This window comes from Schistocerca serialis, chromosome 1, assembly GCF_023864345.2.
Source record: "Schistocerca serialis cubense isolate TAMUIC-IGC-003099 chromosome 1, iqSchSeri2.2, whole genome shotgun sequence".
NCBI classification, from domain to species: Eukaryota; Metazoa; Arthropoda; class Insecta; order Orthoptera; family Acrididae; genus Schistocerca; species Schistocerca serialis.
Window position 1 is genome coordinate 1,283,805,838 of NC_064638.1, and position 27,956 is coordinate 1,283,833,793.

General features: G+C 45.9%; 1 protein-coding gene across 1 annotated transcript in view; it reads right to left on the reverse strand.

The window, feature by feature from the left end:
• Positions 1-3,931: 3,931 nt before the first annotated feature.
• Positions 3,932-27,956, reverse strand: part of LOC126419637 (class E basic helix-loop-helix protein 22-like) — a 1,550,160-nt gene continuing 1,526,135 nt past the window's right edge. Inside the window, exon 7 of the mRNA XM_050086829.1 lies at positions 3,932-4,036. Coding sequence (XP_049942786.1) covers positions 3,968-4,036 — 69 coding nt within the window. The 3' untranslated portion in view covers positions 3,932-3,967. The remainder of the gene's footprint in view (positions 4,037-27,956) is intronic.

Sequence of the window (27,956 nt, forward strand, 5' to 3'; positions counted from 1 at the left end):
CGTCGAAACTGATGATCTTATACTTTTGGGAGAAAAGTTACTGTGTTTGTGTGTAACACCCATCCACTCTGCATTGCTTTTATTTTCAGCATTAGAGAATGTTGTGTCACCTTTTTTTTTATTCTGATTGAGCACTGATGCTGATAGTGGTACTTTCGGAATGGTCTGCTCAACGTTCAGTTTATCTACGGTGTAAAAACTAGAGAATATTGCGTTGCAAATCGTCTTACTCTCTTATTATTTGGACGAGACTGTCAGAGAGTTTAAGACAATCTACTTGCATCGTATACAGCTGTGAAATTTATTTACAAGCATGGTTCTGATTTCACGTAAGATGTTTATATTCATATGTTTCCATATAAAAACATTGTTAGAAGGGTAGACTTTTTCCGCAACTCCCGTTAATTTGTTGAAAAAGGGAAAGTGTGTATAATCGTACTTGGAGGCCGGTATACAAAATCAATTATTAATTTTTGTTAGGTCCAATCTCAGTGCCTGAATGACTGGACGGGGGTTTGAAACCAGCACTTGGGAATGTGAATTCCGTGCTTTATCCAAGGATCAATGTCACAGGTCAGTAGTCCAGGTAGCGGCAATGTCTTGCACTGCGCTCGGGGATGGACAGTTCTAAACCCGGTAAGAGATGCCCAGCATAACTTACGGTGAAGTCAGATGAAAGAAATTCTAATACAGTGGCGAAAAACTACAGAGGAAAACATAGAAACACAAGTTTCTTGGTTACGCCTTACCCCAACTGTTGTGGTATTCACTCTAAACACTGGTTTGATGCAGCTCTCCTCGCTAGTCTCCCCCCCCCCCCCCCCACACACACACACACTACGCGAGTTTCTGCAAATGTGCATAGCTGCTGTTACCTGCATCCATCTGAGCCTGCTCAGTCATTGTATTCACACGCTGATGACACTCATCAATATTTACTCCCCATGCTTCCTATCATCCCCAAAGGAACTATTCTTTGAATCCTCAGGGCGTGTCCTTTCTTGTAATGAAGTAGTGCTGCAAATTTCTTTTCCTTCTGTTGTATCCAGCAAACGGCTTTGCCGCAGTTGTAAAACCGGCCCTCGTCAGATCACCGAAGCTAAGAGCTGTCGGGCTGGGCTAGCACCTGGATGGGTGACTGTAAGGGACTGTCGAACGCTGTTGGTAAGCGGGATGCAATCAGCCCTTGCGAGGCCAACTGAGGAGTAACTTGCTCGACACGTAGCGGCTCCGGTCAGGAAAACTGACAGCAGCCGTGAGTGCGGTGTGCTGACCGTAGTACCCTCACCGCCACCTTAGAGTCTTGTACCATGGCAGCAAGGGAGAGGATGTTGTTATGGGTGGCTGGTATCCTCTTTGTACAACATAAATACACAAGTGGATTAATACAGTTCTTTATTTACATAACTGAAAGTATTTACTTAACTGGAATAGAGTCTATGTGTTATGGTACAAGCTCATCTCCAACATTCCTCCTGCAGACAGTATCTGTAATCTTTCTAGTACAAACTTTAGTCACTAATCTGGTGGCTACGTATTGTCGTAACCTGCGATGTGAACTGAGCCCGCACTGCAGCTAACTGACAGGAGCCAAACTGGAGTGTGAATCAGTCAGCAAGGCACTCTTGTCAGCAGTGGCAGACTGAATATATGCTGCTGAGATGGCGTTGGCCGCGTGTTGCTTGAGGGTGTGTCTCTGGCCCCTCTCGTGATAGGCGCCCTTGATCCAGCACCTGCTATCGGTCATCGTGCTACTTCTTTACTGACCGATGTGCTGGGGACAGCTTACGCCAGCGAACTGACCACATACCCTCCATTCCTGGATCCAGTGAAGCCTATGAACTAAGAATGACGCGGCGGTCGGTCGGTCCCGTTGGGGGCCTACTGACTCCCGTTCGACAGAGCCATTGCCGGCCGGTGTGGCCGAGCGGTTCTAGGTGCTTCAGTCTGGAACTGCGCGAACGCCATTCTATTCAGGCTCTCTTCATTAGTTGTACGATCTACCCATCCAACCTTCAACATCCTTCTGTAGCATCGCATTTGAAAAGACGCTATACTCATCTTCTTCATACTATCAATCAGCCGCATTTCACTCTCATATAAGGCAGCATTGCAAGAAATACTTCTAGAAAACAGTTCTTAATGTCTCATTTGTATTGGACGTTAACATATTTCCCATTTTCTTGCTACTGCCAGTCTATATTTTATATCCTCCTTACTTCTGCCCAACTACTGCAGTCTTTCATTTCGCAATATAATTCCTTTAGCATCACCTCATTTAATTCATTTTACTCCATTACCCTCTGTTGTACGGGCGTCATAACCCCTTTTCAGGTCACTACCCACTTCGTCCAACTGACCTTGCGAGTCCTTCGCCGCGTCTGTCAGGTGCCGTGGCGCCCCGTCAGCAGGCAGTGAGCTGAGCTTCTGGTGCCTCCGTAGCTGAGTGGTCAGCTTTGCGGAGGGCCGGAGTTCGCTTCCCGGTACCGCCAGGACGTTTTCCTTGATGGGAGGACTGGAACGGGGTGCACTAGGCCTCGTGATGCCAACTGAGGAACTGCCTGACCGAGTACCAGCGGCTCCAGGTCACGAAAACCGAGAACGGATGGAACAGTGGTGTTCTGACCCCACGCCCATCCATATCGCATCCTATGACGCCAATGCCGAAGGATGACACGGTGGCCGATCGATACCGACGGTCTCGCCAGAGGCTGTGGATTCAGTTTACGTAGTCTGCGAGACTGTCTCACAGAAAAAACAAGTATGAGTCAGGACGCTAAGTGTTTATTTTAAAGTTAATACTGCGATATATGAGTTGGGGTTGGGTTGTTTGTGGGAAGAGACCAAACTGCGAACCATCTGTCTCGTCGTATTAGGGAAGGACTGGGTAGGACGTCGGCCGTGCCCTTTCAAAGGAACCATCCCAGCATTTGCCTGGAGCGATTTAGGGAAATCACGGAAAACCTAAATCAGAATGGCCGGACGCGAAATACGAATCGGTATATATTTATTTACAGCGACCGAACGAAATCTTAAAGAGCACTGGCTAACTCGAGTGACAGTGTCAACAGTGCCGCTGTGCGTGTACTCTGAACTTCAGATCGACCTAGGTGTCTTGTACATGTATTGAAGATATAATAAACCAAGTGTTACTCATAAACTGTCTAATTGCAACATGCGGATATGTCACACAGGCGCATGGTTATGGCAATTATTACAGCGATACGTGTACTTCTGGAACAATACTGTCTACAAGTAGTCCTACGCCAAATCATTACGATAACAAATAATAGGTCGCACAAGTTAACGGTCCATATAACCAAATGGTTCAAATGGCTCTGAGCACTATGCGACTTAACGTCTGAGGTCATCAGTCGCGTAGAACTTAGAACTAATTAAACCTACCTAACCTAAGGACATCACACACATCCATGCCCGAGGCAGGATTCGAACCTGCGACCGTAGCGGTCACGCGGTTCCAGACTGAAGCGCCTAGAACCGCAAGGCCACACCGGCCGGCTCTATATAATCGTCAGAAAGACCGAGTAACTTGCAAGCTAAAGGTCTGTATATTTGTTAGTGTCCCTCTAAGTCGCTCAATCTACTGCAGATTTCAAATACGGGCTGTGAGACCGTGAAAAGAGGATTTTGTTGCCAGCCAACTGCTTGAAATGGCATAGTTTAGAGACACCACTGGAGTAAGAAAACACACACACACACACAAAAAAATGGCTCTGAGCACTATGGGACCCAACTGCTGTGGTCATAAGTCCCCTAGAACTTAGAACTACTTAAACCTAACTAACCTAAGGACAGCACACAACACCCAGCCATCACGAGGCAGAGAAAATCCCTGACCCCGCCGGGAATCAAACCCGGGAACCCGGGCGTGGGAAGCGAGAACGCTACCGCACGACCACGAGATGCGGGCACACACACACAGAGTGAGATGATAGTCACCTTACCGTCACAGCAAAGCAGACTTCCCAAACATTTCCCCCAACATGTGGCGACCGGCAGCTAGGTTCCAACTTACCTGCAACAAAAAAGAATGCCCTTAATATGGTATGCCAGGCGCAATTTTATTTTACATTATATTAGTTATATTTCACAGATCCTATTAAGAGAGATCTCTAGGATTTGGAAACAAGTGAATGATCCTTATTTTATTTATGCGGCAACACAATGAAATCAAATAACATCCTGAAATATTACTACATTAGAATGCCAATATTGGTTATAATTTAGCATTGATTTTAAAAGCCATTGTAAATATAATCTTCGACTGGGCAAGGCCTTTGCCCAACAAAAAGTTCGTTGATTTAGTCTTAAACTCTCTTATATTATCCACAATACTTTTAATACGCTCCGGAAGGTTGTGGAATACAGAAGGACTCGTATATGTCTCTCCTCTTTGTACAAATATTACCCGTTAGAGGTCTTTTAGGGTCTGTTTATGGTCCTAACATAATATTCATGCTTTGAATTATTTTTTCAGAAATACTGGCAACGACAAAAGACGTCACTGATTGTTTATATACATTTAAAGGGCTTATTTCAATAGCGGTACAAGTCCATTACTTCCTCTTTTCTGCCTATAATGGTTCTGAGATTAATAATCCAAACAAACAGAAAGAAAGGTCCATCTCTAGCAAGAAGCCATATGCTTGAATATTTCTGGTATCTCACCTGCAGATTTTTCAGCGCTCATTTAACTTTAGGACTCTGTATCTCACAATGAGCAAAACTGGACTTTTACCACTATTGAAATAAGCCCTTCATTTATGAAGTAACTTAGTTGCTAAAATACAAAATTTTTGCAAGAAATGTTTGCAGTGTATTCTAAAAGTAAAATGCAATACAATTCTCATAACATGCTTCTATGCTCTTTGGAAAAACCGCCTTGGAAGCTCAGTGTCCTCCAAAAAATTTATTCGTTAACTCATTAGCGAAAGGAAATATTTAGACCAAACCGGCTTCCAAAACACCTGTAACAGAAATCATACGTACTGCAAATGTAGCTGAACAAAGTGCTTCGTGAAGCTGCCGATTTCCCATTTCGCCTTGTCATATTTCTATATTTCTTCTACTGTATGATACCACCATCCCAAGGAACTTAGATCACAACCATTATTTGCTAAAATTGCATATACAGCATAAGCTATGTGTAGTGGTGATTTTGATCAGTCACCTGAGGAGCAACCCATCGGTTTGAAACCAATAACGCTCCTACATATTTTTTTTTAATAAATAGCGTTATCATAGTGGCTGTTTGATGACATTACTTTATTTAACGAATCAACCAGTATCTATGCATCTACAGTTACATAACCTAAACATTGTCTAATCCTTGCATTTCACTGTATGTACAGTGTTTTGTCAATAATGAATGATAAGCCATTTGTATTGAACCGCCTGCTGGTGTCCTCAAACCATTAACTGTCTTCTCAGTTTGAGAACTGGTACTTGCTTTCACTCCGAAAAAGATAAGATTTATGGTTTTTGACCAACAAGTAAACAAACAGAACCCCACAGTACACCATATTTTGACTGCCAATTGCTATGTGATGGGCACAGAACTGAAACGCCCTGCTTTCTGTTGTGCAGAATTGATGAAAAATACTATAATCTTTTAACTTTTTGATGAGGGAACTTGTTAATTTAAAGCTTGTTGCAGTGTCTGGTGAAACCTGTGTTGCATTAGATGCCAGGTCTGAACTTGTAATTGGTGGTGCATCGAGCGCGCCGGCTCTATTACCGTACTGTCATTAAAGCAAGCAGCGACAAAGTGACCTAATTGCACGCGCGAAGAAGAGCGGTACTGCAGCGGGGGGGGGGGGGGGGGGGGGGGGGGGGGGGGTTGCCGGCGGGCGAGCGACGCCCCCGCACGAACGTGATACTCCGATGCGGCCTCTGGGCGTATTAGCAGCTACTGAAAATTAATCCTCATTCAGTCCAGTTAGCGAGGCTACGAACGCTGCGTGATCAACAACAAATGCCCGTGCGAAACAGGGTTTCTATCACACTTTCATTTGATTCCAGCTCGAGTACACGGTTCTCACATGGAACGAGGTCAGGCGCTAATTGTGTAGTGGATTACAAGCACATCAGCATCGCTATGTTACCAGTAGGTGCATTCTTGATTAATTCGTATAAGAGACGTCTCTGTAATCTACAACGTTTGACGAAAAAGAAAATCAAGCACAAAGTAGGGAAGGAGGACATGGAATGAAACTTCGCGGGTTACGCGTGTGTGTGAGGTTATTTTAATGATCAGAAAATGAAGTCAAATTTGCAAAGAACTAGCCAGAAGAAATATTGACCTTAATTGATGAAAGGAGAAAATATAAAAATGCAGTAAATGAAGCAGGCAAAAAGGGATACAAACGTCTCAAAAATGATATCGACAGGAAGTGCAAATTGGCTAAGAAGGGATGGCTAGAGGACAAATGTAAGGATGTAGAGGCTTATCTCACTGGGGGTAAGATAGATACTGCCTACAGCAAAATTAAAGAGACCTTTGGAGAAAAGAGAACCACTTGTATGAATATCAAGAAGTCAGATGGAAACCCATTTCTAAGCAACGAAGGGAAAGCAGAAAGGTGGAAGGAGTATATAGAGGGTCTGTACAAGGGCGATGTACTTGAGGACAATATTATGGAAATGGAAGAGGATGTAGATGAAGATGAAATGGGAGATACGATACTGCATGAAGAGTTTGACAGAGCACTGAAAGACCTGAGTCGAAACAAGGCCCCGGGAGTAGACAACATTCCATTAGAACTACGGACGGCCTTGGGAGAGCCAGTCCTGACAAAACTCTACCATCTGGTGAGCAAGATGTACGAGACAGGCGAAATACCCTCAGACTTCAAGAAGAATATAATAATTCCAATCCCAAAGAAATCAGGTGTTGACAGAAGTGAAAATTACCGAACTATCAGTTTAATAAGTCACAGCAGCAAAATACTAACGCGAATTCTTTACAGACGAATGGAAAAACTGGTAGAAGCGGACCTCGGGGAAGGTCAGTTTGGATTCCGTAGAAATATTGGAACACGTGAGGCAATACTGACATTACGACTTATCGTAGAAGAAAGATTAAGGAAAGGCAAACCTACGTTTCTAGCATTAGTAGACTTAGAGAAAGCTTTTGACAATGTTGACTGGAATACTCTCTTTCAAATTCTGAAGGTGGCAGGGGTAAAATACAGGGAGCGAAAGGCTATTTACAATTTGTACAGAAACCAGATGGCAGTTATAAGAGTCGATGGGCATGAAAGGGAAGCAGTGGTTGGGAAGGGAGTGAGACAGGGTTGTAGCCTGTCCCCGATGTTATTCAATCTGTATATTGAGCAAGCAGTAAAGGAAACAAAAGAAAAATTCCGAGTAGGTATTAAAATGCATGGAGAAGAAATAAAAACTTTGAGGTTCGCCGATGACATTGTAATTCTATCAGAGACAGCAAAGGACTTGGAAGAGCAGTTGAACGGAATGGACAGCGTCTTGAAAGGAGGATATAAGATGAACATCAACAGAAGCAAAACTAGGATAATGGAATATAGTCGAATTAAATCGGGTGATGCTGCGGGAATTAGATTAGGAATTGAGACGCTCTAAGTAGTAAATGAGTTTTGCTATTTGGGTAGGAAAATAACTGATGACGGTCGAAGTAGAGAGGATATAAAATGTGGACTGGCAATGGCAAGGAAAGCGTTTCTGAGGAAGAGAAATTTGTTAACATTGAGTATAGATTTAAATGTTAGGAAGTCGTTTCTGAAAGTATTTGTATGGAGTGTAGCCATGTATAGATGTGAAACGTGGACGATAAATAGTTTAGACAAGAAGAGAATAGAAGCTTTCGAAATGTGGTGCTACAGAAGAATGTTGAAGATTAGATGGGTAGATCACATAACTAATGAGGAGGTATTGAATAGAATTGGGGAGAAGAGGAGCTTGTGGCACAAGTTGACTAGAAGAAGGGATCGGTTGGTAGAACATGTTCTGAGACATCGAGGGATCACCAATTTAGTACTGGAGGGCAGCGTGGAGGGTAAAAATCGTAGAGGGAGATCAAGAGATGAATACACTAAGGAGATTCAGAAGGATGTAGGTTGCAGTAGGTACTGGGAGATGAAGAAGCTTGCACAGGATAGAGTAGCATGGAGAGCTGCATCAAACCAGTCTCAGGACTGAAGACCACAACAACAACATCCAGTATGTGCCCAGTTATGAGTACGACCTCGCACTAATTCATTGGGAAGGATGTCATAATGCAACTGTATCCTCTCCTGAGCCAAGACGGTCAGCCATAGATGTTGCAACTGGTCAGTAGGGCCGAGGATGACGTCCCAACTAGTCCCACACATGTGCTATCAGGGTCAGATGTGAGTAGCTTGCTGGCCAAGGGAGTTCCTCAACATCACGCAGACAATTCATACACACGTGCCACGTGTGGGTGAGCACTGTCCCTTGAAAAATGATATCACAATACTGTCTCATAAGAGGTAACAAGCGAGCACGCAGGAGGTGCGTGGTGTAGCACAGGGCTATCGGAGCTCCATCGGTCACTACCAGCAGTGACCTACATCATCCCAACATCATGATGCTAGGAATAACACCACTGTGATTCTCCAAAATACTGAAAGAGTGAGAATTCTCGCCAGGTGGCCTCTGTACTCGCTGACGATTATCATCCGAGGTAGTGCAGAAGCGCAGTTCACGGCTGAACACGATAAGATGCCATTTATCACTAGTCCAAGCCTACCACTCCAAACCCAGCCGTTCGTGTTCTGGTGCGGAATGGCGTAGAATGTAACCGTGAATCCATTGCTTGTCGTCAGATGGCAGGGGCAGGTGTGATGTACTTGGTGCACAGTAGAGTGGCAGATGTGATCGAGTATGCCTGCCCTCACGGTCCCATCCAGTGCACCATTGAGCCACTGTTAAATCTGAATGTCCCACAAATCTGGACACAGCAGGGTTCAACCAGCCAGTGAAATGGAGACCCACTGCCAGCCTCCTTTCAAAGTCTGTCGCGCTGTCATAACGCTGTCTGACCACTGTGAACATCTGGCAGTGTTCACTCCCCTTATATCCTCTACCAGGCCTGGTAACAACACTGAACACGAACAACAGTACTGCAGTTTGTTAGCGACTCTACCTGTCACAAAGAACTACGGATCTTAATCATTTACATACCCTCCAGTGGCATGTATGTGTCTGAAGTTACATTGACACCTGACCATATCTCCTGTGAGCATCACCTTTTTTGACAGGCATTGTACGTTGAGTTTACTCGTTTTAACTTATCACTACTGTCATTAAAAATGAAAATCTGCACAGAGCATTGACGTACGTTCCGGGCATGCTAAACAGTGCCACTGTAATATCTTTTTTATTTATGTACCAACCTTTCTCTGCAGTTCGGTCCGTGTATGTGTTTGAAACATATATTGAAGACACCTCCTCCTCCCCCTCTCTGCATCCACATCTTACTTCCTCTGATTGTCTATCTCATCCCTGCAGCTCTATCTGTCTATCTCCTCCTCCTCCTCACTGCCTCTGTCTCTTCATCACTTCTTCTCCACTCTCTTCCTCCGTTTCCTCCACCCTCTCTTTCAGACAATACGTTCGTCCGTCTCACTATATTCTCCTTCCCCTCTCTCTTTCCATCTTCACATCCTCCCTTTCCTTTTCCACCTGCCCACCACGCCTCTACCGCCTCATGCAACACCCCTTCCTCCCTTCTCTCTATTTCATCCCCCACCTCACTCTCTCCATCCTCTGCTCTAATCACTTCAACCTGTCCACAGCCACACTCTTTGGCACATATTGCCATACAATGCAGTTCAATAAAGCGGACTGATACTACTCTGACAACACGCCTGTCCTGCGACGCAGCCTGTGTGCTGTGGACCGCCAGCCGGGGTGGCCGAGTGGTTCTAGGCGCTACAGTCTGGAACCGCGCGACCGCTACGGTCGCAGGTTTGAATTCTGCCTCGGGCATGGATGTGTGTGATGTCCTTAGGTTAGTTAGGTTTAAGTAGTTCTAAGGTCTAGGGGACTGATGACCTCAATGCTCAGAGCCATTTGAACCATTTTTTGCTGTGGACCAGAAAACCGTTTCTTGGTCCTGACATGTAGGCTGCCCTGCAAAGCAGGATGATTTGGCAAACCAATACTGTTCCCAAAGAATATTGTCATTTGGGGGAGGCCTATATATGAGGGTCTAGAAAAACACGTTTTTGTTCTTATCTCCATTCCTGGGAGGTTATAAATGCTACAATAATGATACTCTTGAGGCCTGCTGATTTTTGTGACAAATTTGGTTGAAATCGATCCGAGGGTTTGTAAGGAGTTCCCAGACATACACACATACACCTTGCTTTACATTTATAACACATTTGAATCTCTAGGTAGAATAGGTTGTTTTGAATAATGATGCAATGCAGAATCAGAGACTTTACAGCCAAATACTATATAAGGTGGTATGGAGGCTGAAGGAATCCCAACTGAGAATATTTGCGAATGGATTTCCACCTGTAGCAGTTTCCTTACCGTCAAGGGAAACCTTCTGAAAATATTAGTTAGAATGAGGGAGGGGAAGTATTTGTGACGAAAGGGAAACTGGAAAGTGTAGTGTAGTTGTCTATAAGGCTACAGAGTAAAGCCGATGACCTGTTTGAGCCACCCGTGGTTATAAAGTGACTATCACAGTGCTTAGTTACCCTGTGTCAAGCGTGGAGATGATAGACCTTCTGTTATGGCAGTTCCCCCGTCACTTCGCGCTCTCTACTCTGGAGGCTGTCTCACCTCCTTTCCTCCACGACTGCCGGCGACCCTCCGGAATAAACTGCCAGCTCGACGTGAGCCGAGGCAGATTCCCGCGGACGGCGGCGTTTAGGGGAAGCTGGCTCGTCCATTAGTAAGCGGCTGTCATTATTAATGTCGCTGGTTTGTGCGGCGGGGAGGCCCGGGGGAGCGCTCCGCTCTTCAGCTCCAGCTCTCACTTGCGAGTGGAGACTGGAGACTGCGGACGCTCGCCGCCACCTGCTGCCCGCCCCGCAGCTATCGACCGGCGGCGACATCCGACATCCGACATCCGGTGCCGGTGATGAGCGCCGCACGTACAGCGCCGCCGCCTCGTTCCGCGGAATAACGATGCAGCGCACGATCCGCTCCTCCAGATCTGGGGTTCTGCGTGCCCTCCGAGAATCGCTTAAGGCACCCGTGTGGCACACTGGTGATGAATAGAGACACACACTCTCTGCAAGGCAATGGAGGTAAAACACGCGGCACGCAGATGAGGGCAGCATTGTGAACAGGACAGAAGAAATACACCGCCGTAAAAAAATCAGTACACCTGGAAAGACGACGCCGGTTTTGATCCGATGACAGAGGAAAGATGTACTGACAAAGCTTATAGCGTCGTCCGCCAACAGAGAGTGTAGTGGCATAGCTACCAGAGCGCCGTCTGTCTCGCTTTAATAGGGAACGCTCGCAGCCAGAAGACTCGTTGTGTTACAGACGTGTGAAGCAAGCACCACAGACGCCCGTCAGGATCGTCGGATTGTAAGGGCAGCAGTGGCAGATTGTACGGATACCACAGCACAGATAAAAGGGCTTTGCACGCTCACCTATAGCTCGTCTCCCACCCACTTCATAGTATCGACGTGCACAACTCTACAGATGGCGTCAGAGGATCACTTGGAAGATGGAATGGCGCGCCGCTATGTTCGGCGATGAAAGCAGATTCTACTTGCTCGCAAGTGAAGTTATCTGGACACGTTTAACAGGGCTAGGGGAAATAAAGTTAATTGTTGGGTGTTATTACCGGCCACCAGGTTCCACCGTGACAGTTCTGGAATCATTCAAAGGGAGTCTACATTCTGTATCGCAGAAGTACCCGAATCATGCTATATTAGTCGGAGGTTACTTCAATCTACCTACTATAGACTGGGATGTCTATGGATTCATTACAGGTGGTACAGACAAGCCGTCGTGTGAATTACTTTTGAACACATTATTTGAAAACTGTCCTGAGCAGCTAAATCGACAGCCAACTCGTAATGGAAATATTTTAGATCTGGTAGCCACGAACAGACCAGACCTCATCGACGGTGTCAGTGTTGAGACAGCGATTAGTGATCATGATGTTGTCATTACGACTATGGTTACGAAAGTTAAAAAGTCGGTCAAGAAGGCTACGAGAGTATTCTTACTAGAAAGAGCAGATAAGCAATTGTTAGCATCCCACTTAGTAAATGAATCAACTTCATTTACTTCCGGTGCGATGGACGCGGAAAAATTATGGGCAAATTTTAAACAATTTGTAAATCACGCATTGGACATGTATGAGCCGAAAAAGTGGGTTACGGACGGAAAAGACCCACCGAGGTTTAACAGCGCAATTCGGAGAATTGCACTCGCAGTACAAGAACATCGGGAGAATGAGGACAGGCAAAAGTTAGTAGAGATTCGTGCTGCTGTAAAAAGAGCGATGCGCGAAGCATTCAACCACTACCACCATCATACCTTAGCAAAAGATCTTGCTGAAAACCCAAGGAAATTCTGGCCTTACGTAAAATCGGCAAGCGGGTCGAAGGCTTCCATCCAGTCACTCACAGATCAGTCTGGCCTGGCAACGGAAGACAGCAAAATTAAAGCTGAAATTTTAAATTTAGCATTTGAGAAATCTTTCACGCAGAAGGATCGTACAAACATACCGCCGATTGACTCACGTATGGAGGACATAGTGATAGACATCCCTCGGGTTGTGAAGCAGCTGAATGGGTTGAAAAATAAATAAATCGCCAGGTCCTGATGGGATTCCAATTCGGTTTTACAGAGACTACTCTACTGCATTGGCTCCTTACTTAGCTTGCATTTATCGCGAATCTCTTGCCCAACGTAAAGTCTCGAGCGACTGGAAAAAAGCGCAGGTGACGCCTGTAAATAAGAAGGGTAGAAGGACAGATCCTCAAAATTACAGACCAATATCCTTAACATCGGTTTGTTGCAGGATTCTAGAACACATTCTCAGTTCGAATATAATGAATTTCCTTGAGACAGAGAAGTTGCTGCCCATGCATCAGCACGGCTTTAGAAAGCATCGCTCCTGCGAAACGCAACTCACCCTTTTTTCACATGGTATCTTGCGAACCATGGATGAAGCGTATCGGAATCTAATACTGGTCACCCAGGAGAAGCTCAAAGCACAGACTATTAGAAGAGTCACTCTTCTTGTACTTAAGTCTGCATTGTGCCTTTTCTATTCAATCCCGATGCAATTTCTGTGTTTCATCGTCCTTGACTTCCGGAAAGCGTTTAACTCGGTGCCCCACTGCAGACTCCTAACTAATGTACGAGCATATGGTTTTGGTTCCCAAATAGGTGAGTGGCTCGAAGACTTCTTAAGTAATAGAACCCAGTACGTTGTCCTCGATGGTGAGTGTTCACCGGAGGTGAGGGGAACATCTGGAGTGCCCCAGGGAAGGGTGGTAGGTCCGCTGTTGTTTTCTATCTACATAAATGATCTTTTGGATAGGGTGGATAGCAATGTGCGGCTGTTTGCTGATGATGCTGTGGTGTACGGGTAGGTGTCGTCGTTGAGTGACTGCAGGAGGATACAAGATGTCTTGGACAGGATTTGTGATTGGTGTAAAGAATGGCAGCTAACTCTAAATATGGATGAATGTAAATTAATGCAGATGAATAGGAAAAAGAATCCCGTAATGTTTGATTACTCCGTTAGTAGTGTAGCGGTTGACACAGTCACGTCGTTTAAATATTTGGGCGTAACTTTGCAGAGCGATATGAAGTGGGACAAGCATGTAATGGCAGTTGTGGGGAAGGCGGATATTCGTCTTCGGTTCATTGGTAGAATTTTGGGAAGATGTGGTTCATGTGTAAAGGAGACCGCTTATAAAACACTAATACGACCTATTATTGAGTACTGCTCGAGCGTTTGGGATCCCTATCAGGTCGGATTGAGGGAGGACATAGAAGCAATTCAGAGGCAGGCTGCTAGAATTGTTACTGGTAGGGTTGACCATCACGCGAGTGTTACGGAAATGCTTCAGGAACTCGGGTGGGAGTCTCTAGAGGAAAGGAGGCGTTCTTTTCGTGAATCGCTACTGAGGAAATTTAGGGAACCAGCATTTGAGGCTGACTGCAGTACAATTTTACTGCCGCCAACTTACATTTCGCGGAAAGACCACAAAGATAATATAAGAGAGATATTACGGCTCGTACAGAGGCATATAGGCAGTCATTTTTCCCTCGTTCTGCTTGGGAGTGGAACAGGGAGAGAAGATGCTAGCTGTGGTACGAGGTACCCTCCGCCACGCACCGTATGGTGGATTGCGGAGTGCGTATGTAGAAGTAGAAGTGAGAGTCTTTCGTGCGTACGACGTAGACGTAGTGAGCGCTGCCTCAGAGTGCATTCGTGGAAGAGACATTGGCCGCCCCCTGAGCATTTTCGTCTGTGGTGCGATAAGTTACAACTATCGTTCACCTTAGGTGTTTCTGGAGGGAACATTCACCGGCACTCGGCACGCGCAGGCTGCAGTTAGACCCGTTCTTTTGCCGTTTCTGCAACTGTAGATCGATGTGTTGTTCCAACAGGATAATGCTCGCCCCCTCGCTGACCAGTACGATCTCCAGAGTTGTCTCCAGTGCGGCACGTGTGAGATGTGATGAGACGAAAAGTGACTCGTGCGACTCTTCAACCAAGAGCTCTTGGAGCAAAATATGAAAAGGCTGAGCAGGCGTGACATAACGTATCCCAGGATGGTATTCGCCACCTGTACGGTCGACTGGATACCAAAGTGAGCGTCTGCACTGCCGCGCGTCGAGACTACACCGCGTACTTACAAGGCTGCTTCAGCGTGAGGCGATACCTGGTACCTCAGGGCCGCTTGTGCTACTGATCTGTAAATGTAATCATTTCATGTACTCAGTACGCACTGTTGCACCAATAAATCTTGAATGAATTCGGAACACTGAAACGCTGTACCAATTTTTTTTTTCCCGGCTTCTGCCTATTATACTGAAAGGCGGCAGTCTGTCCACCTTCCATGCGATTTTCGTGGCAGTCAGTCCACCATCCAAGTGATTTTTGTTGTTCCTGCATAGTGTCCTATCTCTCTCTCTCTCTCTCTGTTTTCCTATAATTTTACCGTGCCTGGGATATAGATCATTCTGGGAACCGAATTGTGAGAGTTTTATTACGTATGATAACCTTTAACCACCTTTCTTAAACATGGATGATTGCTATAGGCCTATTGCACGAATGTGGATGTTATTGCAAACGGATGTACACGGGTGAATTCAGTGGACTTCCTTGGTCCAGATCCGTGGCAGAGGCCTGTGAACGGCTGTCGAGTTTCATTTTCGGGTTTTCTTAAAGTGGGTTTTTGTGATCGTTTCCTTCAGGTCCAGGCACGATGCACTCGTTCGTTCTAGTTTTAGACGTCGAATCGACGGAAAATTTTAAGTGAGGCAAACAGGCGTCGTCCCTCCTGCCTTCTGATTGGAGGAGACGGCTCGTATCACTGAAAAATACGACTTGTCGATTGGTCATTGTGCCCCTCCAACAGTTTAGGGTTTCTCTGCCGGGAAGTGAGGCAGATTATGTTTTGTATAGAGACGGTTAGTGGCAATCAGTCGCTGGTCAGTGCTGGGGTGAGAGTATACCGTGCCACTCCTGTGAGCACTCGGACTGTGGTTATGGATGGGAGAGAGTTCAGTTTCTTCGAATTAGAATTCCCTATGATTTGTAAAGTCAGTCGTTAGGAGCTATTCGTTCAACTACAGTTAGGTAGACACCCCTTTGCTCTATAGTCACAAGCCAACTTTGATGACTCAGTCATTACTGGAAAATGCCCTCCGTTCTGCTGTGAGCGGTTGGATTGACTAAGGAACGCAACATGGACGCTCATCCGTTCACACACAGGACTTCAACCCTCACTGAACAATGATGATGCCTCTTTACAGAACCACAGCGATAGGAATTTATACGTTTTAAGTGTTTTTGAAGTCGAGGAGTGTACCCCTGTTTGTGAATAAAACTCATTTGAAATCAACATAGTTCGTTAAACTTTTCTTCGATGTGCATGACAGCACACCATTCTCCCCTCACCCCCCCCCACCCCCGCCCCGCGGCCATTAACTTCATGTACCCTGTAAGTGAAAGATACTAGGGAGCATTACGTAAAGTTCAAACCCTCATAGGTCGATCTGAAGTCCATTAGTTAAATTTCCGTTGTGTGGTTTCTTGATGTTAGAACACAGGGTTAAATTCAATTCCTCTCTATGTGACTTCAGACGACCTAGCGCTTTTTTGTTCGAGAGGGTATTGACAGCTACGATAAGTCCGTGTTATATGGGAAAAGAGCGTCCCACCAGAGAACCACTTAACAATATTGGGGCGTTTTGTAATTAATAAACAGTGAGCGCCTGAACAACTTGTAGGTTAATGAAGTCCTATAGACCCCAACATTCTACAGACTAATGTAATAATCACAATACTTTCATAACTTTTAGGTAAAATTTTCGTTCCAGTAATTATTATTCGACATAAGTTTGTATTTTACAGTCTGAATAAAAGTGACGGCATACGGGGGGTGAAAACGAGTGTGGGATTTAAAAAGACTAGTTGTTTCCATAATGGCCAGACCTGCTTTTCTATAATTTAGTTTGTACACTAAACTGCTTTTACAGCTTTAAACGAAACAATAAGGAGGGACATATATACTGCCAAAAGGAAACACATCACCATACAACATTCCCACTGAACAAATGGATGTATCAGATAATACTGCTCTTAAAAACCTCAGAATTATCCTTCTTCATTACGACGTAAACATAACAGGAACTTCTACCTCAAATGGTCACTTGTTTCTACAAAAATCTATAAAATACATAATCCGCGAAAAAGAAACATTCGTAACATCTGCACACCTGCGTACTTGTATGGACCCCAGGTCAAAGGGAGCACGGCATGAAAGAATAATACACTCCTGGAAATGGAAAAAAGAACACATTGACACCGGTGTGTCAGACCCACCATACTTGCTCCGGACACTGCGAGAGGGCTGTACAAGCAATGATCACACGCACGGCACAGCGGACACACCAGGAACCGCGGTGTTGGCCGTCGAATGGCGCTAGCTGCGCAGCATTTGTGCACCGCCACCGTCAGTGTCAGCCAGTTTGCCGTGGCATACGGAGCTCCATCGCAGTCTTTAACACTGGCAGCATGCCGCGACAGCGTGGACGTGAACCGTATGTGCAGTTGACGGACTTTGAGCGAGGGCGTATAGTAGGCATGCGGGAGGCCGGGTGGACGTACCGCCGAATTGCTCAACACGTGGGGCGTGAGGTCTTCACAGTACATCGATGTTGTCGCCAGTGGTCGGCGGAAGGTGCACGTGCCCGTCGACCTGGGACCGGACCGCAGCGACGCACGGATGCACGCCAAGACCGTAGGGGACCGCACCGCCACTTCCCAGCAAATTAGGGACACTGTTGCTCCTGGGGTATCGGCGAGGACCATTCGCAACCGTCTCCATGAAGCTGGGCTACGGTCCCGCACACCGTTAGGCCGTCTTCCGCTCACGCCCCAACATCGTGCAGCCCGCCTCCAGTGGTGTCGCGACAGGCGTGAATGGAGGGACGAATGGAGACGTGTCGTCTTCAGCGATGAGAGTCGCTTCTGCCTTGGTGCCAATGATGGTCGTATGCGTGTTTGGCGCCGTGCAGGTGAGCGCCACAATCAGGACTGCATACGACCGAGGCAAACAGGGCCAACACCCGGCATCATGGTGTGGGGAGCGATCTCCTACACTGGCCATACACCACTGGTGATCGTCGAGGGGACACTGAATAGTGCACGGTACATCCAAACCGTCATCGAACCCATCGTTCTACCATTCCTAGACCGGCAAGGGAACTTGCTGTTCCAACAGGACAATGCACGTCCGCATGTATCCCGTGCCACCCAACGTGCTCTAGAAGGTGTAAGTCAACTACCCTGGCCAGCAAGATCTCCGGATCTGTCCCCCATTGAGCATGTTTGGGACTGGATGAAGCGTCGTCTCACGCGGTCTGCACGTCCAGCACGAACGCTGGTCCAACTGAGGCGCCAGGTGGAAATGGCATGGCAAGCCGTTCCACAGGACTACATCCAGCATCTCTACGATCGTCTCCATGGGAGAATAGCAGCCTGCATTGCTGCGAAAGGTGGATATACACTGTACTAGTGCCGACATTGTGCATGCTCTGTTGCCTGTGTCTATGTGCCTGTGGTTCTGTCAGTGTGATCATGTGATGTATCTGACCCCAGGAATGTGTCAATAAAGTTTCCTCTTCCTGGGGCAATGAATTCACGGTGTTCTTATTTCAATTTCCAGGAGTGTATTATAGAGGGCGTCATCTTTATCTTGCGCATCCCGAATAACTTATTTCTCCAGAAAAAAAAGAGAGCACCAAGAAAATCTTATTTAGCTACCACAGGGACGTTAATCAACATGAATGCGAAGGGGAACATTATTCCACTAGGATGTCGTTTAAATTATTTTCTTTGCACTATTAGTTTCGGACACTGCCTGTTCTCAAGTGCGTCTATAGTAACAGATGAGGATACATTGTCGTCGTTTTGTCAAAAAACCACGTGGCATGCATATTTGTGTACAATAAGGTCATCAGCAGTCCTCATCTAAAATATAAGGTGCGTGACACGTTAGTCCTTACGACAACAATACTATTACTACTTTATTAAAATGCCACATGAATCAGAAGCAACAACAAAACAAAACTTGTAATGTTTACTTGAAATCACCTTACATACGCTTGTACCTGTAAAGAGGACGTTCTATCCACATCAGTTACTACGGATGCACTTAAGAATGAGCAGGGTCAGAAACTACTAGTGCTAATAAAACAATTTAAAAGACGGACCAGTGGAATAATGTCCTTCAAATTTATTCAGGCTTTGGGGCGCACCTAGAAGAAACTGATCAACATGACTGTCTTCCTTGCAACTTTGTTCATAGCGAAGGCTGTCGAGCAAACATTTCGAATTGGTGCAGGTTTTAATTGGGGCCGTAGTTGGAGGAAAGACGGTTGGCTTGTGGGCCACCGGCTGAAGACGGAGGAGGCTCTGTTCACAACGCAAAACTCAAGTGCCACGTGTACATGCTATACTGAAGACGACTGAAGCCGTGAATCGACTTTTGTTATCGTTCGAGATGCTAAAATGCGGTAGCTATTCTTGCAGACGAACTAAAGGAACAGTTCATTGTATCTTCAGTTAGTGTGTTTACCATAATTTTGGAAACTGTTCCTGCCTTTTCTTTCTTTGGAAATGAGATCCTGCGAGCATTACGAAAAGGAGCTAACAACGTGTTTTGTGAATGGAAAAACAGGTAGACACGGTATTACGGCATCATGTTTGAGCCGGTAGAGTGCTGTTGTGTGAAGGTAGGGGTGCTGCGTTTGAAACTACAGGAAAACTGTACTCGTTATTAGTATCGTTACAAATACAGGGTCCAGGTAGTGCGACATGTTTGGCTAGCTGCTACATTCTGCAGCTTCACGATGTGGAAACAGGGTCCCCGTCGGCAGATATTGCGGCCTGAACAGCGCCGTACTCTGGTTTGGCGCTCAGCAGAGAGAGAGAGAGAGAGAGAGAGAGAGAGAGAGAGAGAGAGAGAGAGAGAGGGGGGGGGGGGAGGGAGGGAGGGAGCCTGGGACAGCTGCTGACGGCGCGTGTCGCCGCTGTCGGCAGCAGCAATATGGGGGCGCACTTCAGCCGCTGTCCGCACGAGAGCCCTCACAAGATGGGAACTTGCGCGCTTACACGCCCTCAAACATTCTGTTTCGGACAAAACTCCAGCTGTTAATGTAAACACTTATAACAGTCACGCACGCGCACACACACACACACATTCTCCGAGAAAAAATTTAATAACTAGTTGCTGTCCCTTGGTTACGACCTTGGTTTTCGGTATCATACGAGACAGAGGGTGCGTTTATTCATGATCACCTTGAAGAACTTGGTGCGTAATTCATCTGGTGGAATTGCACTACTAAATTTTTTTGCATCTCTAGCGCTTCGGTGTGTGAGGGGCACAGGTTTTGCACTACAAATTATCTTGAATTTCTGTACGCTAATATCATCTGTTACTTGCATCCCAATAATCTGTGTATCTTAACTGCATCCTGCGTCTATAAATAACTGACGTCAATGGAGAACATACCGATTATCTAGTGGCAAATGCGTGTATGTGTGAGAGAGAATTCTTTAATGATACACCAGCCACCAAATCGGTACTAGTCACAGGAAAACAAAAAGAACAGCGAGTATGAGGCGAAATGTCTTAGGTGCGACTCGGTGGTTGAATACCGTACCAGCAGTTTAAAGGTTTGGGGCTCAGGGTCGAAGCTAGGATTTTTTTCTTTCAAATCTCACAATGTTTGTTAATGCAGAGACTACCGCATCGCGCCTGGGCAGGAGTCTACTTTAAGCTGAAGACTCCCCCGAAACGCTGGGTGACTCGGTTTAAAGGAAGGGAGGCGCAGGAATACCACGTCCAACAAGTCCCATGTCTGGTAAAGCTTTGCGGCGTTCAGACCAACGTTTGGTTGTAGACAGTTTCACTTTACTGTTTACTTGCATTATGTTTATTTTATCCGTTATGGAGTGGTTATTGAAAATATGCGACAGCCAGAACAATAGTTGGGATGCTATCTTCTCGGGTTATCAGCTGAGTCCTGGCGTCATATTGTCGCAACGTTTCGACGACTTTCCTATTCGTTATCCTCAGGCGAGCATTACATCAATGAAATTCGCCGTGGAAGCTTGTATTCCCACAGAATAAACGGTTTGTTTATTATTTTATAACATTTTCAGCTGGCAGTCACGATTTTTCTTCATTTTCCGTTGAGGCGTCTGCCAAACGATTCACGTTATGACGTGAGTTTTTATTGTGCTATAACATTTTAGGCGATGTGTTTGCTGTGTGTGAACTGTTCCATTATTATGGTGCCGGCCACGGTGGCCGTGCGGTTCTAGGCGCTTCAGTCCGGAACCGCGCGACTGCTACAGTCGCAGGTTCGAATCCTGCCTCGGGCATCGATGTGAGTGATGTCCTTAGGTTAGTTGGTTTACGTAGTTCTAAGTTCTAGGGGACTGATGACCTCAGATGTTAAGTCCCATAGTGCTCAGAGCCATTTGAACCATTATTATGGTGACTTTATGCATTCTGGTTGTCCTTGTACCTAGGAATCCATACAATTTCACATTACTTACAAATCCACACAAGTTTATGTACGTAGCTAGTTTTAACGCGTACAGTGTCCTAATAAAAGTACAGGGCAAACGCATTCCACTGTGTAAATTATTTCCTTAAACGAGTCATGCTTAAAAAAGATAGAAAAATCGTGAGTGCCAGTAGCAGATGTGACGTTGTGACAAACAAAACTACATCTCTACATCACATTAGGTCCTAAGACGGACGCTCATGGGAAGTTGGTTCAAATGGCTCTAAGCACTATGGGACTTAACATCTGAGGTCACCAGGCCCCTAGACTTAGAACTACTTAAACCTAACTAACCTAAGGACATCACGCACATCCATGCCCGAGGCAGGATTCGAACTTGCGACCGTAGCAGCAGCGCGGTTCCGGACTCAAGCGCCTACGACCGCTCGGTCACGGCGGCCGGCTACGTGAAGTTGACAACATGGTTTAAAACCATCTCAGGCTCTCTCTAGTTACACAGCGTGTATCTTAATTGATGGTGTAAACGCATAAAATTGAAAGTACATGACACTAGAAGCAAAAAAGTCTTGGTAAAAATTAGCTCTGAAACGCATACGTTCACAGCTATGACCACTTGTACAGCAGAAGAGATGTGTTTCACACTAGCGGAGATGAACAGGTGCTCATAGTTCTTAAGGTATGCAATTTGGAGCCCAAGTTTACTAGACCTTTTTCCCTTGTTTTGGTCCGAAGTACCGCCTCTCAAAATAGGGAAAGCAAAGATACTGCAGTAGCCGAGATCCGTTTTACAATATAGAAAATGAATAAGTACTCATATCTCTTAAGGTGTGAATTTTAGAGCCTGTGAGCGTAAAAGCTCGGGGGTGAGACATGATCAAAAAGTACGGGAATTTGATTTTCTTGACGTACCTTTATTATACATTAACTTTGTCCACTTCAAAGCCCCCACAGATATAATACACTTTTGCCAGCGCTTTTTCCAGTCTCGGAAGCACTTCTGGACTCGCTTTTCGTTATGGTGTTGAGCTCTTTCAGCTATTCTCATTTTATCTCATCAATGACGACGACGACAAAACACTTTCATGGTTCTCTTCGGCCTCGGGAACAGGAAAAAGTCTCAGGTGGGCAAGTCCAGCGAATATGATAGCTGAGGCAACATAAAGTTTTTTTTTTTTTTCCAGAACTCACGAGCAATCATTGAGGTGTGAGCTGGGGCACTATTTCCACGAGCGACTTGGTCAAAATTCTGGTCGTTTTCTTCGGATTGCTTCACGCAAACGACGCAATACTTCCAGGCAGTATTCTATATTGGGCGTATCACAGTAAACCTGGAACTCACGGTGCACCATCCCATTGTAATAGAAGAAAACAGTGAGAAGACCCCTGACAGGTGATCGAATTTGACGAATTTTTTTTCGGCCTTGGTTCTACAGGCAGTTTCCATTGGGACGATTGGGCTTTGGCTTCGACCCCATACCGTATACCCATGTTTCATCACCTGCTGGAACCTTCTTTAGCAGTTCTAGATTGTTGTCGACTTCAGTCAGCGATTCCTGGGCCAGGTCTGCGCGACTTCGTTTACGATCGAAAATTAACGATTTCGAAACAAATTTTGCTCCTACAAGTTTCACGTCCAAAACATCCGAAAAAATTCCTCGAACGAGCCAAAGGATGTACCGACAACATCAGCACCCACTCTGACGGTGATTCGTCAATTTTCCAAAACCATTTTCTTTGCTTCTTGCACACCGTCGTCAGTAACTGACGTGACAGGAAGTCCGGGCGGTCGTCGTCTTCAACATAATCTTGACCGTCTTTGAAAAGTTTATACCACTCGTGAAGTCTTATCTCACTCGTAGCAGATTCGCCAAAAGCCACCGTCAACATTTCGAATGCGGTGTTGCACTTTATAGTATTTTTCAAGCAAAATTTAATTCAGATTTCGTAAGTAAAATTTCGCCGAGCACTCGAAAACGGATATAACCTTTCCGACCGTCAACAATAAACTACATATTCAAAATAGGTGGAAATGCAAAGATACGCCAGGAACATGTGTACCAACAACATAAAAAATGTTTTGAAAATCGGATTTATAAAGCCCGCGAAATTTAAAAACATTTCCATTACGAGGTTGTAAGTAGGCTGTATAGGTTTTTTTATTGGTAACGCCACGTAGCCCTCTGTATCAAAATCACTGGCTGTGCTGTGTGCAGTCTGTGGCTGGGTGGCATTGTTGTTATATTCGCTATTGTAGTGTTGGGATGTTGGCTGTTAGCAACGCGTAGCACTGCGCAGTTGGAGGTGAGCCGCCAGCAGTGGTGGATGGGGGGAGAGAGATGGCGGAATTTTGAGAGCGGATGATCTGGACGTGTGTCCATCAGAGACAGTACATTTGTAAGAATGGATGTCATGAACTGCTATATATATTATGACTTTTGAACACTATTAAGGTAAATACATTGTTTGTTCTCTATCAAGATCTTTCATTTGCTAACTATGCCTATCAGTAGTTAGTGCCTTCAGTAGTTTGAATCTTTTATTTAGCTGGCAGTCAGTAGTGACGATCGCTGTATTGCAGTAGTTCGAGTAACGAAGACTTTTGTGAGGTAAGTGATTTGTGAAAGGTATAGGTTAATGTTAGTCAGGGCCATTATTTGTAGGGATTATTGAAAGTCAGATTGCATTGCGCTAAAAATATTGTGTCTCAGTTTAAGCACAGTCTTGTATAATTGTTCAAAGGGGACGTTTCATAGGCTGTAGAAAGATATCCGCTACCAGTCACAATAAAAGGTTATTTATTTTCACACGACCGGTTTCGGGCTTGCGCCCATCTTCAGCTGTTTATACATTCATGTGCGTGTTTGTACTTTTGGAGATCAATAAAGATGAAGCACCATTGTTACTGTTATGCTATCACCACAGCATAACTGTAATAATGGTGCTTCATCTTTATTGATCTCCAAAAGTACAAACACGTACATGAATGTATAAACAGCTGAAGATGGGCGCAAGCCCGAAACCGGTCGTGTTAAAATAAATAACCTTTTATTGTGACTGGTAGCGGATATCTTTCTACACCCCATAATGCAACAGTCACGGAGTTCGACAGCATCCACTATGGATAAAATTCATAGATTTCTATTACTTTTTGATCGCACCTCGTATATTACGTATTGTATGAAGAGCACGAATAATTCCAGCTTCCTTCTCCCGGCCGATGCACCAACCAGAGACAAAACACAGTGAGCGCTACGTCGCCGCCCGCTTCCCCTGGCTACGCCGACAACAAGCGGGCTCCCGTTTCCCGGATTACGGTCTCGCCGCAGTGCAGACTTTGCCGCGCGACTTGCTGGTGCTACTGTACTGGTGCGTAGCGCTGGAACGGCTCGGTTCTCGTTTTCGGAGTTGCGTAGGCCCGCCGTAATTACGCAATTTCACGGCGGGCGCCGGCCAGCCGCGGCCTGTGATCACATATCCACGCACACGCGGGCTGCGCTCCCCTCCCGGCTCGCGTTACACCGCCGGCAGCAGCAGTACTTCACGGCACACCACCCGCGACTTTCACCGAACGCTGCCGACGTCGGAGTCCTGGCGTAAAGGGTGCGTAACAGACCACGAGCCTTCTCTACAGGCAACTAATCTGCTGCGCAACGAGCATCAATATACAGGGCTTCCAGAATGAGATTTTCACTCTGCAACGGAGTGTGCGCTGATACTGGCAGAATTGAAGCTGTGATGAAGGGTCGTGAGTCGTGCTCGGGTAGCTCAGATGGTACAGCACTTGCCCGCCAAAGGCAAAGGTCCCGAGTTCGAATCTCTGTCCGGCGCACAGTTTTAATCTGCCAGAAAGTTTCAATATAAAGGGTGTTCGGAAATTCCCGTTACATACTCTAGTACTTGTAGAGGAATCAAGTACGTGCTATTTTGAATAGGAACCCGTGTCCGGAAACCTATTGTTTCTGTTCTATGACCGTTATTTCTTCTCATGTGTAAAGTGTTCACGTCTGCTGAGGCAAGTCTCAGAGATGCTTGGTTGTCCTGGTATACAACAGGACAGGTAGGATGACTTCAGACGGTCACCTGATGTCACTTAGCGTCTGCCTCGCTACGAGACCTATTCAGTGCCTGTGGGTCTCCGATACAGTAAACACGGTTCGGTAAACGTTTTCGGAATACACAGACACCGATGGGTTGGAGAGTGTGAATCAGAGGATCCTTCGTAGGAACCATGTCTGTAACTACGTGGGTGGTCGCCACATCGAGCTGCTGTTGAAATTCATCGCTACTGTTCTGTACGTACAGTACGCTGGCTTCGTTTTCGTATTGGAATGATGTAAAGACGCAATGTTCAAGTGTTAAGGCACACATCAATAAATTTTTGCATCACCCCGGTTCCCAGAACTCCTGAAGACAGACGTTGACTGTGGATATTCTATCACAGACACAGTCCCTTTGACTGTTCAGAGATGTCACTAAACCCGCCCATAGATGTAAACAACCATGCATGAGCAGCGCCTACTAGACGGAGGGGGTCCGTCAGCCGATCAGTCCCAGTCATTCCATCAGTAAGGTGCTACACGGCTCGTGTTGTCTTTAGTTCAACCATGCCTAGACGGTCAATGCCACGGTTCGATCGCGTCCGCTTTGTTACTTTGTACCAGGAAGGGATCTCAACAAGGGAAGTGTCCAGGCGTCTCGAAGTGAACCAAAGCGATGTTGTTCGGACATGGACGAGAGACAGGAACTATCGATGACATGCCTCTCCCAGACCGCAAAAGGTGTATTACTGCAGCGGATGATCGCTGCCTACTGACTATGGCTCGGAGGAGCCCTGACAGCAACGCCACCGTGTTGAATAATGCTTTTCGTGCAGCCACAGGACGTCGTGTTACGACTCAAACTGTGAGCAACAGGCTGCATGATGCGCAACTTCACTCCGACGTTCATAGCGAGGTCCATCTTTGCAACCACGACACCGTGCAGCGCGGTACAGATGGACCCAACAACATGCCGAGTGGGCCACTCAGGACTGGCATCACATTCCCTTCACCGATGAGTGCCGCATATGCCTTCAACCAGACAATCGTCGGAGACGTGTTTGGAGGCAACCTGGTCAGGCTGAACGCCGTAGACACACTGTCCAGCGAGTGTAGCAAGGTGCACGTTTCCTGCTGTTTTGGGGTGGCATTACATGGGGCCGACGTACGCCACTGGTGGTCATCGAAGGCGCCGTAGCGGCTGTACGATACTTGAGTGCCATCCTCCGACCTATAGTGCAACCATATCAGCAGCATATTGGCGAGGAATTCGTATTCATGGACGACTATTCGCGCCCCATCTTGTGAATGACCTCCTCCAGGATAACGACATCGCTCGACTACTGTGGCCAGCATGTTCTCCAGACATAAACCCTGTCGAACAAGTCTGAGATAGATTGAAAAGGGCTGTTTATGGACGATGTGACCCAACAACCACTCTGAGAGACCTACGCCGAGTTGCCGTTGAGGAGTGGGACAGTCTGGACCAACAGTGCCTTGATGAACTTGTGGATAGTATGCCGCGACGAATACAGGCATGCATCAATGCAAGAGGACGTGCTACTGCGTATTAGAGTACCGGTGTGTACAGCAATGTAGACCACCACCTCCGAATGTCTCGCAGTATGGTTGTACAACATGCAATGTGTGGTTTTAATAAGCAATAGAAAGGACAGAAATGATGTTTATGTTCATCTCTATTCCAATTTTCTGTACAGGTTCCGGAACTCTCGAAACCGAGGTGATGCGAAACTTTTTTTGAGGTGTGTACAGACAAATGTGCTTAAGTAATAAACGGAAGTTTCTTTATTTTTCCCTTCGAATTGATACCTAATAATTTGGACTGCGTCAAGCCTAATTCACTTCCTCAAGCAGAACTGAATGACTTAAACGTCTCAACTGAAATCGCTATAGAACGTGAACGGTACGTTTCTGTACATGGGTTCCTATTCAAAATAATATGTACTGACTCTCTTCTGCAAGTCTTAGAAGGCTTTATGTGGAATTTGTTATTGTTCCCTTAACAATTACTAGCGCCACGACTTTGGTAGAAAGACCGTAGCACCCGAAGAGTTGTAGCGCTCATTACCTCGTTCTGAACTATTTCAGAGCAGTCTATGGCGTATACAGGTGTCAGTTTGTTTATCCAATATGCTCCTGTATAACTGTCGTTGGAACCACTCGCGTCTTCAGGTGCTTCGCAGAGTGAACCAGGTCTGCTACAAGTGTCAGTCTACACGAATCTGTTAATATGCCAGTGAAAACCACCTGTGCCTTTTCTGACACCCGTTAGTAGGTGAAAACCTGATAAACAAAATTCATCCATTTTTGTCCAGTAAAATGTAGAGCTGCCATGAACCTGAAGGTCAGTTTGAACGCGACAGCACTTTACTTGTCATATTCCTACAGGAGGTAGTACACATTTACCTCACTCCGACCTTTTGAACTGATGTATCCAATCAGTTGTAGGGGGAGCAACGGTTAAATTTGCTCTCCGAACAACGGCGTAACTCCACATTTTTCACATTAACAAACGCTTCCAGAGTTAAAATTAGTGGGAAGTGACGGAGCAAATCGTAGGACTGAACGACGTCGCACTCACACGTTTGAAAGCGTTGTCTGCAACTTAAT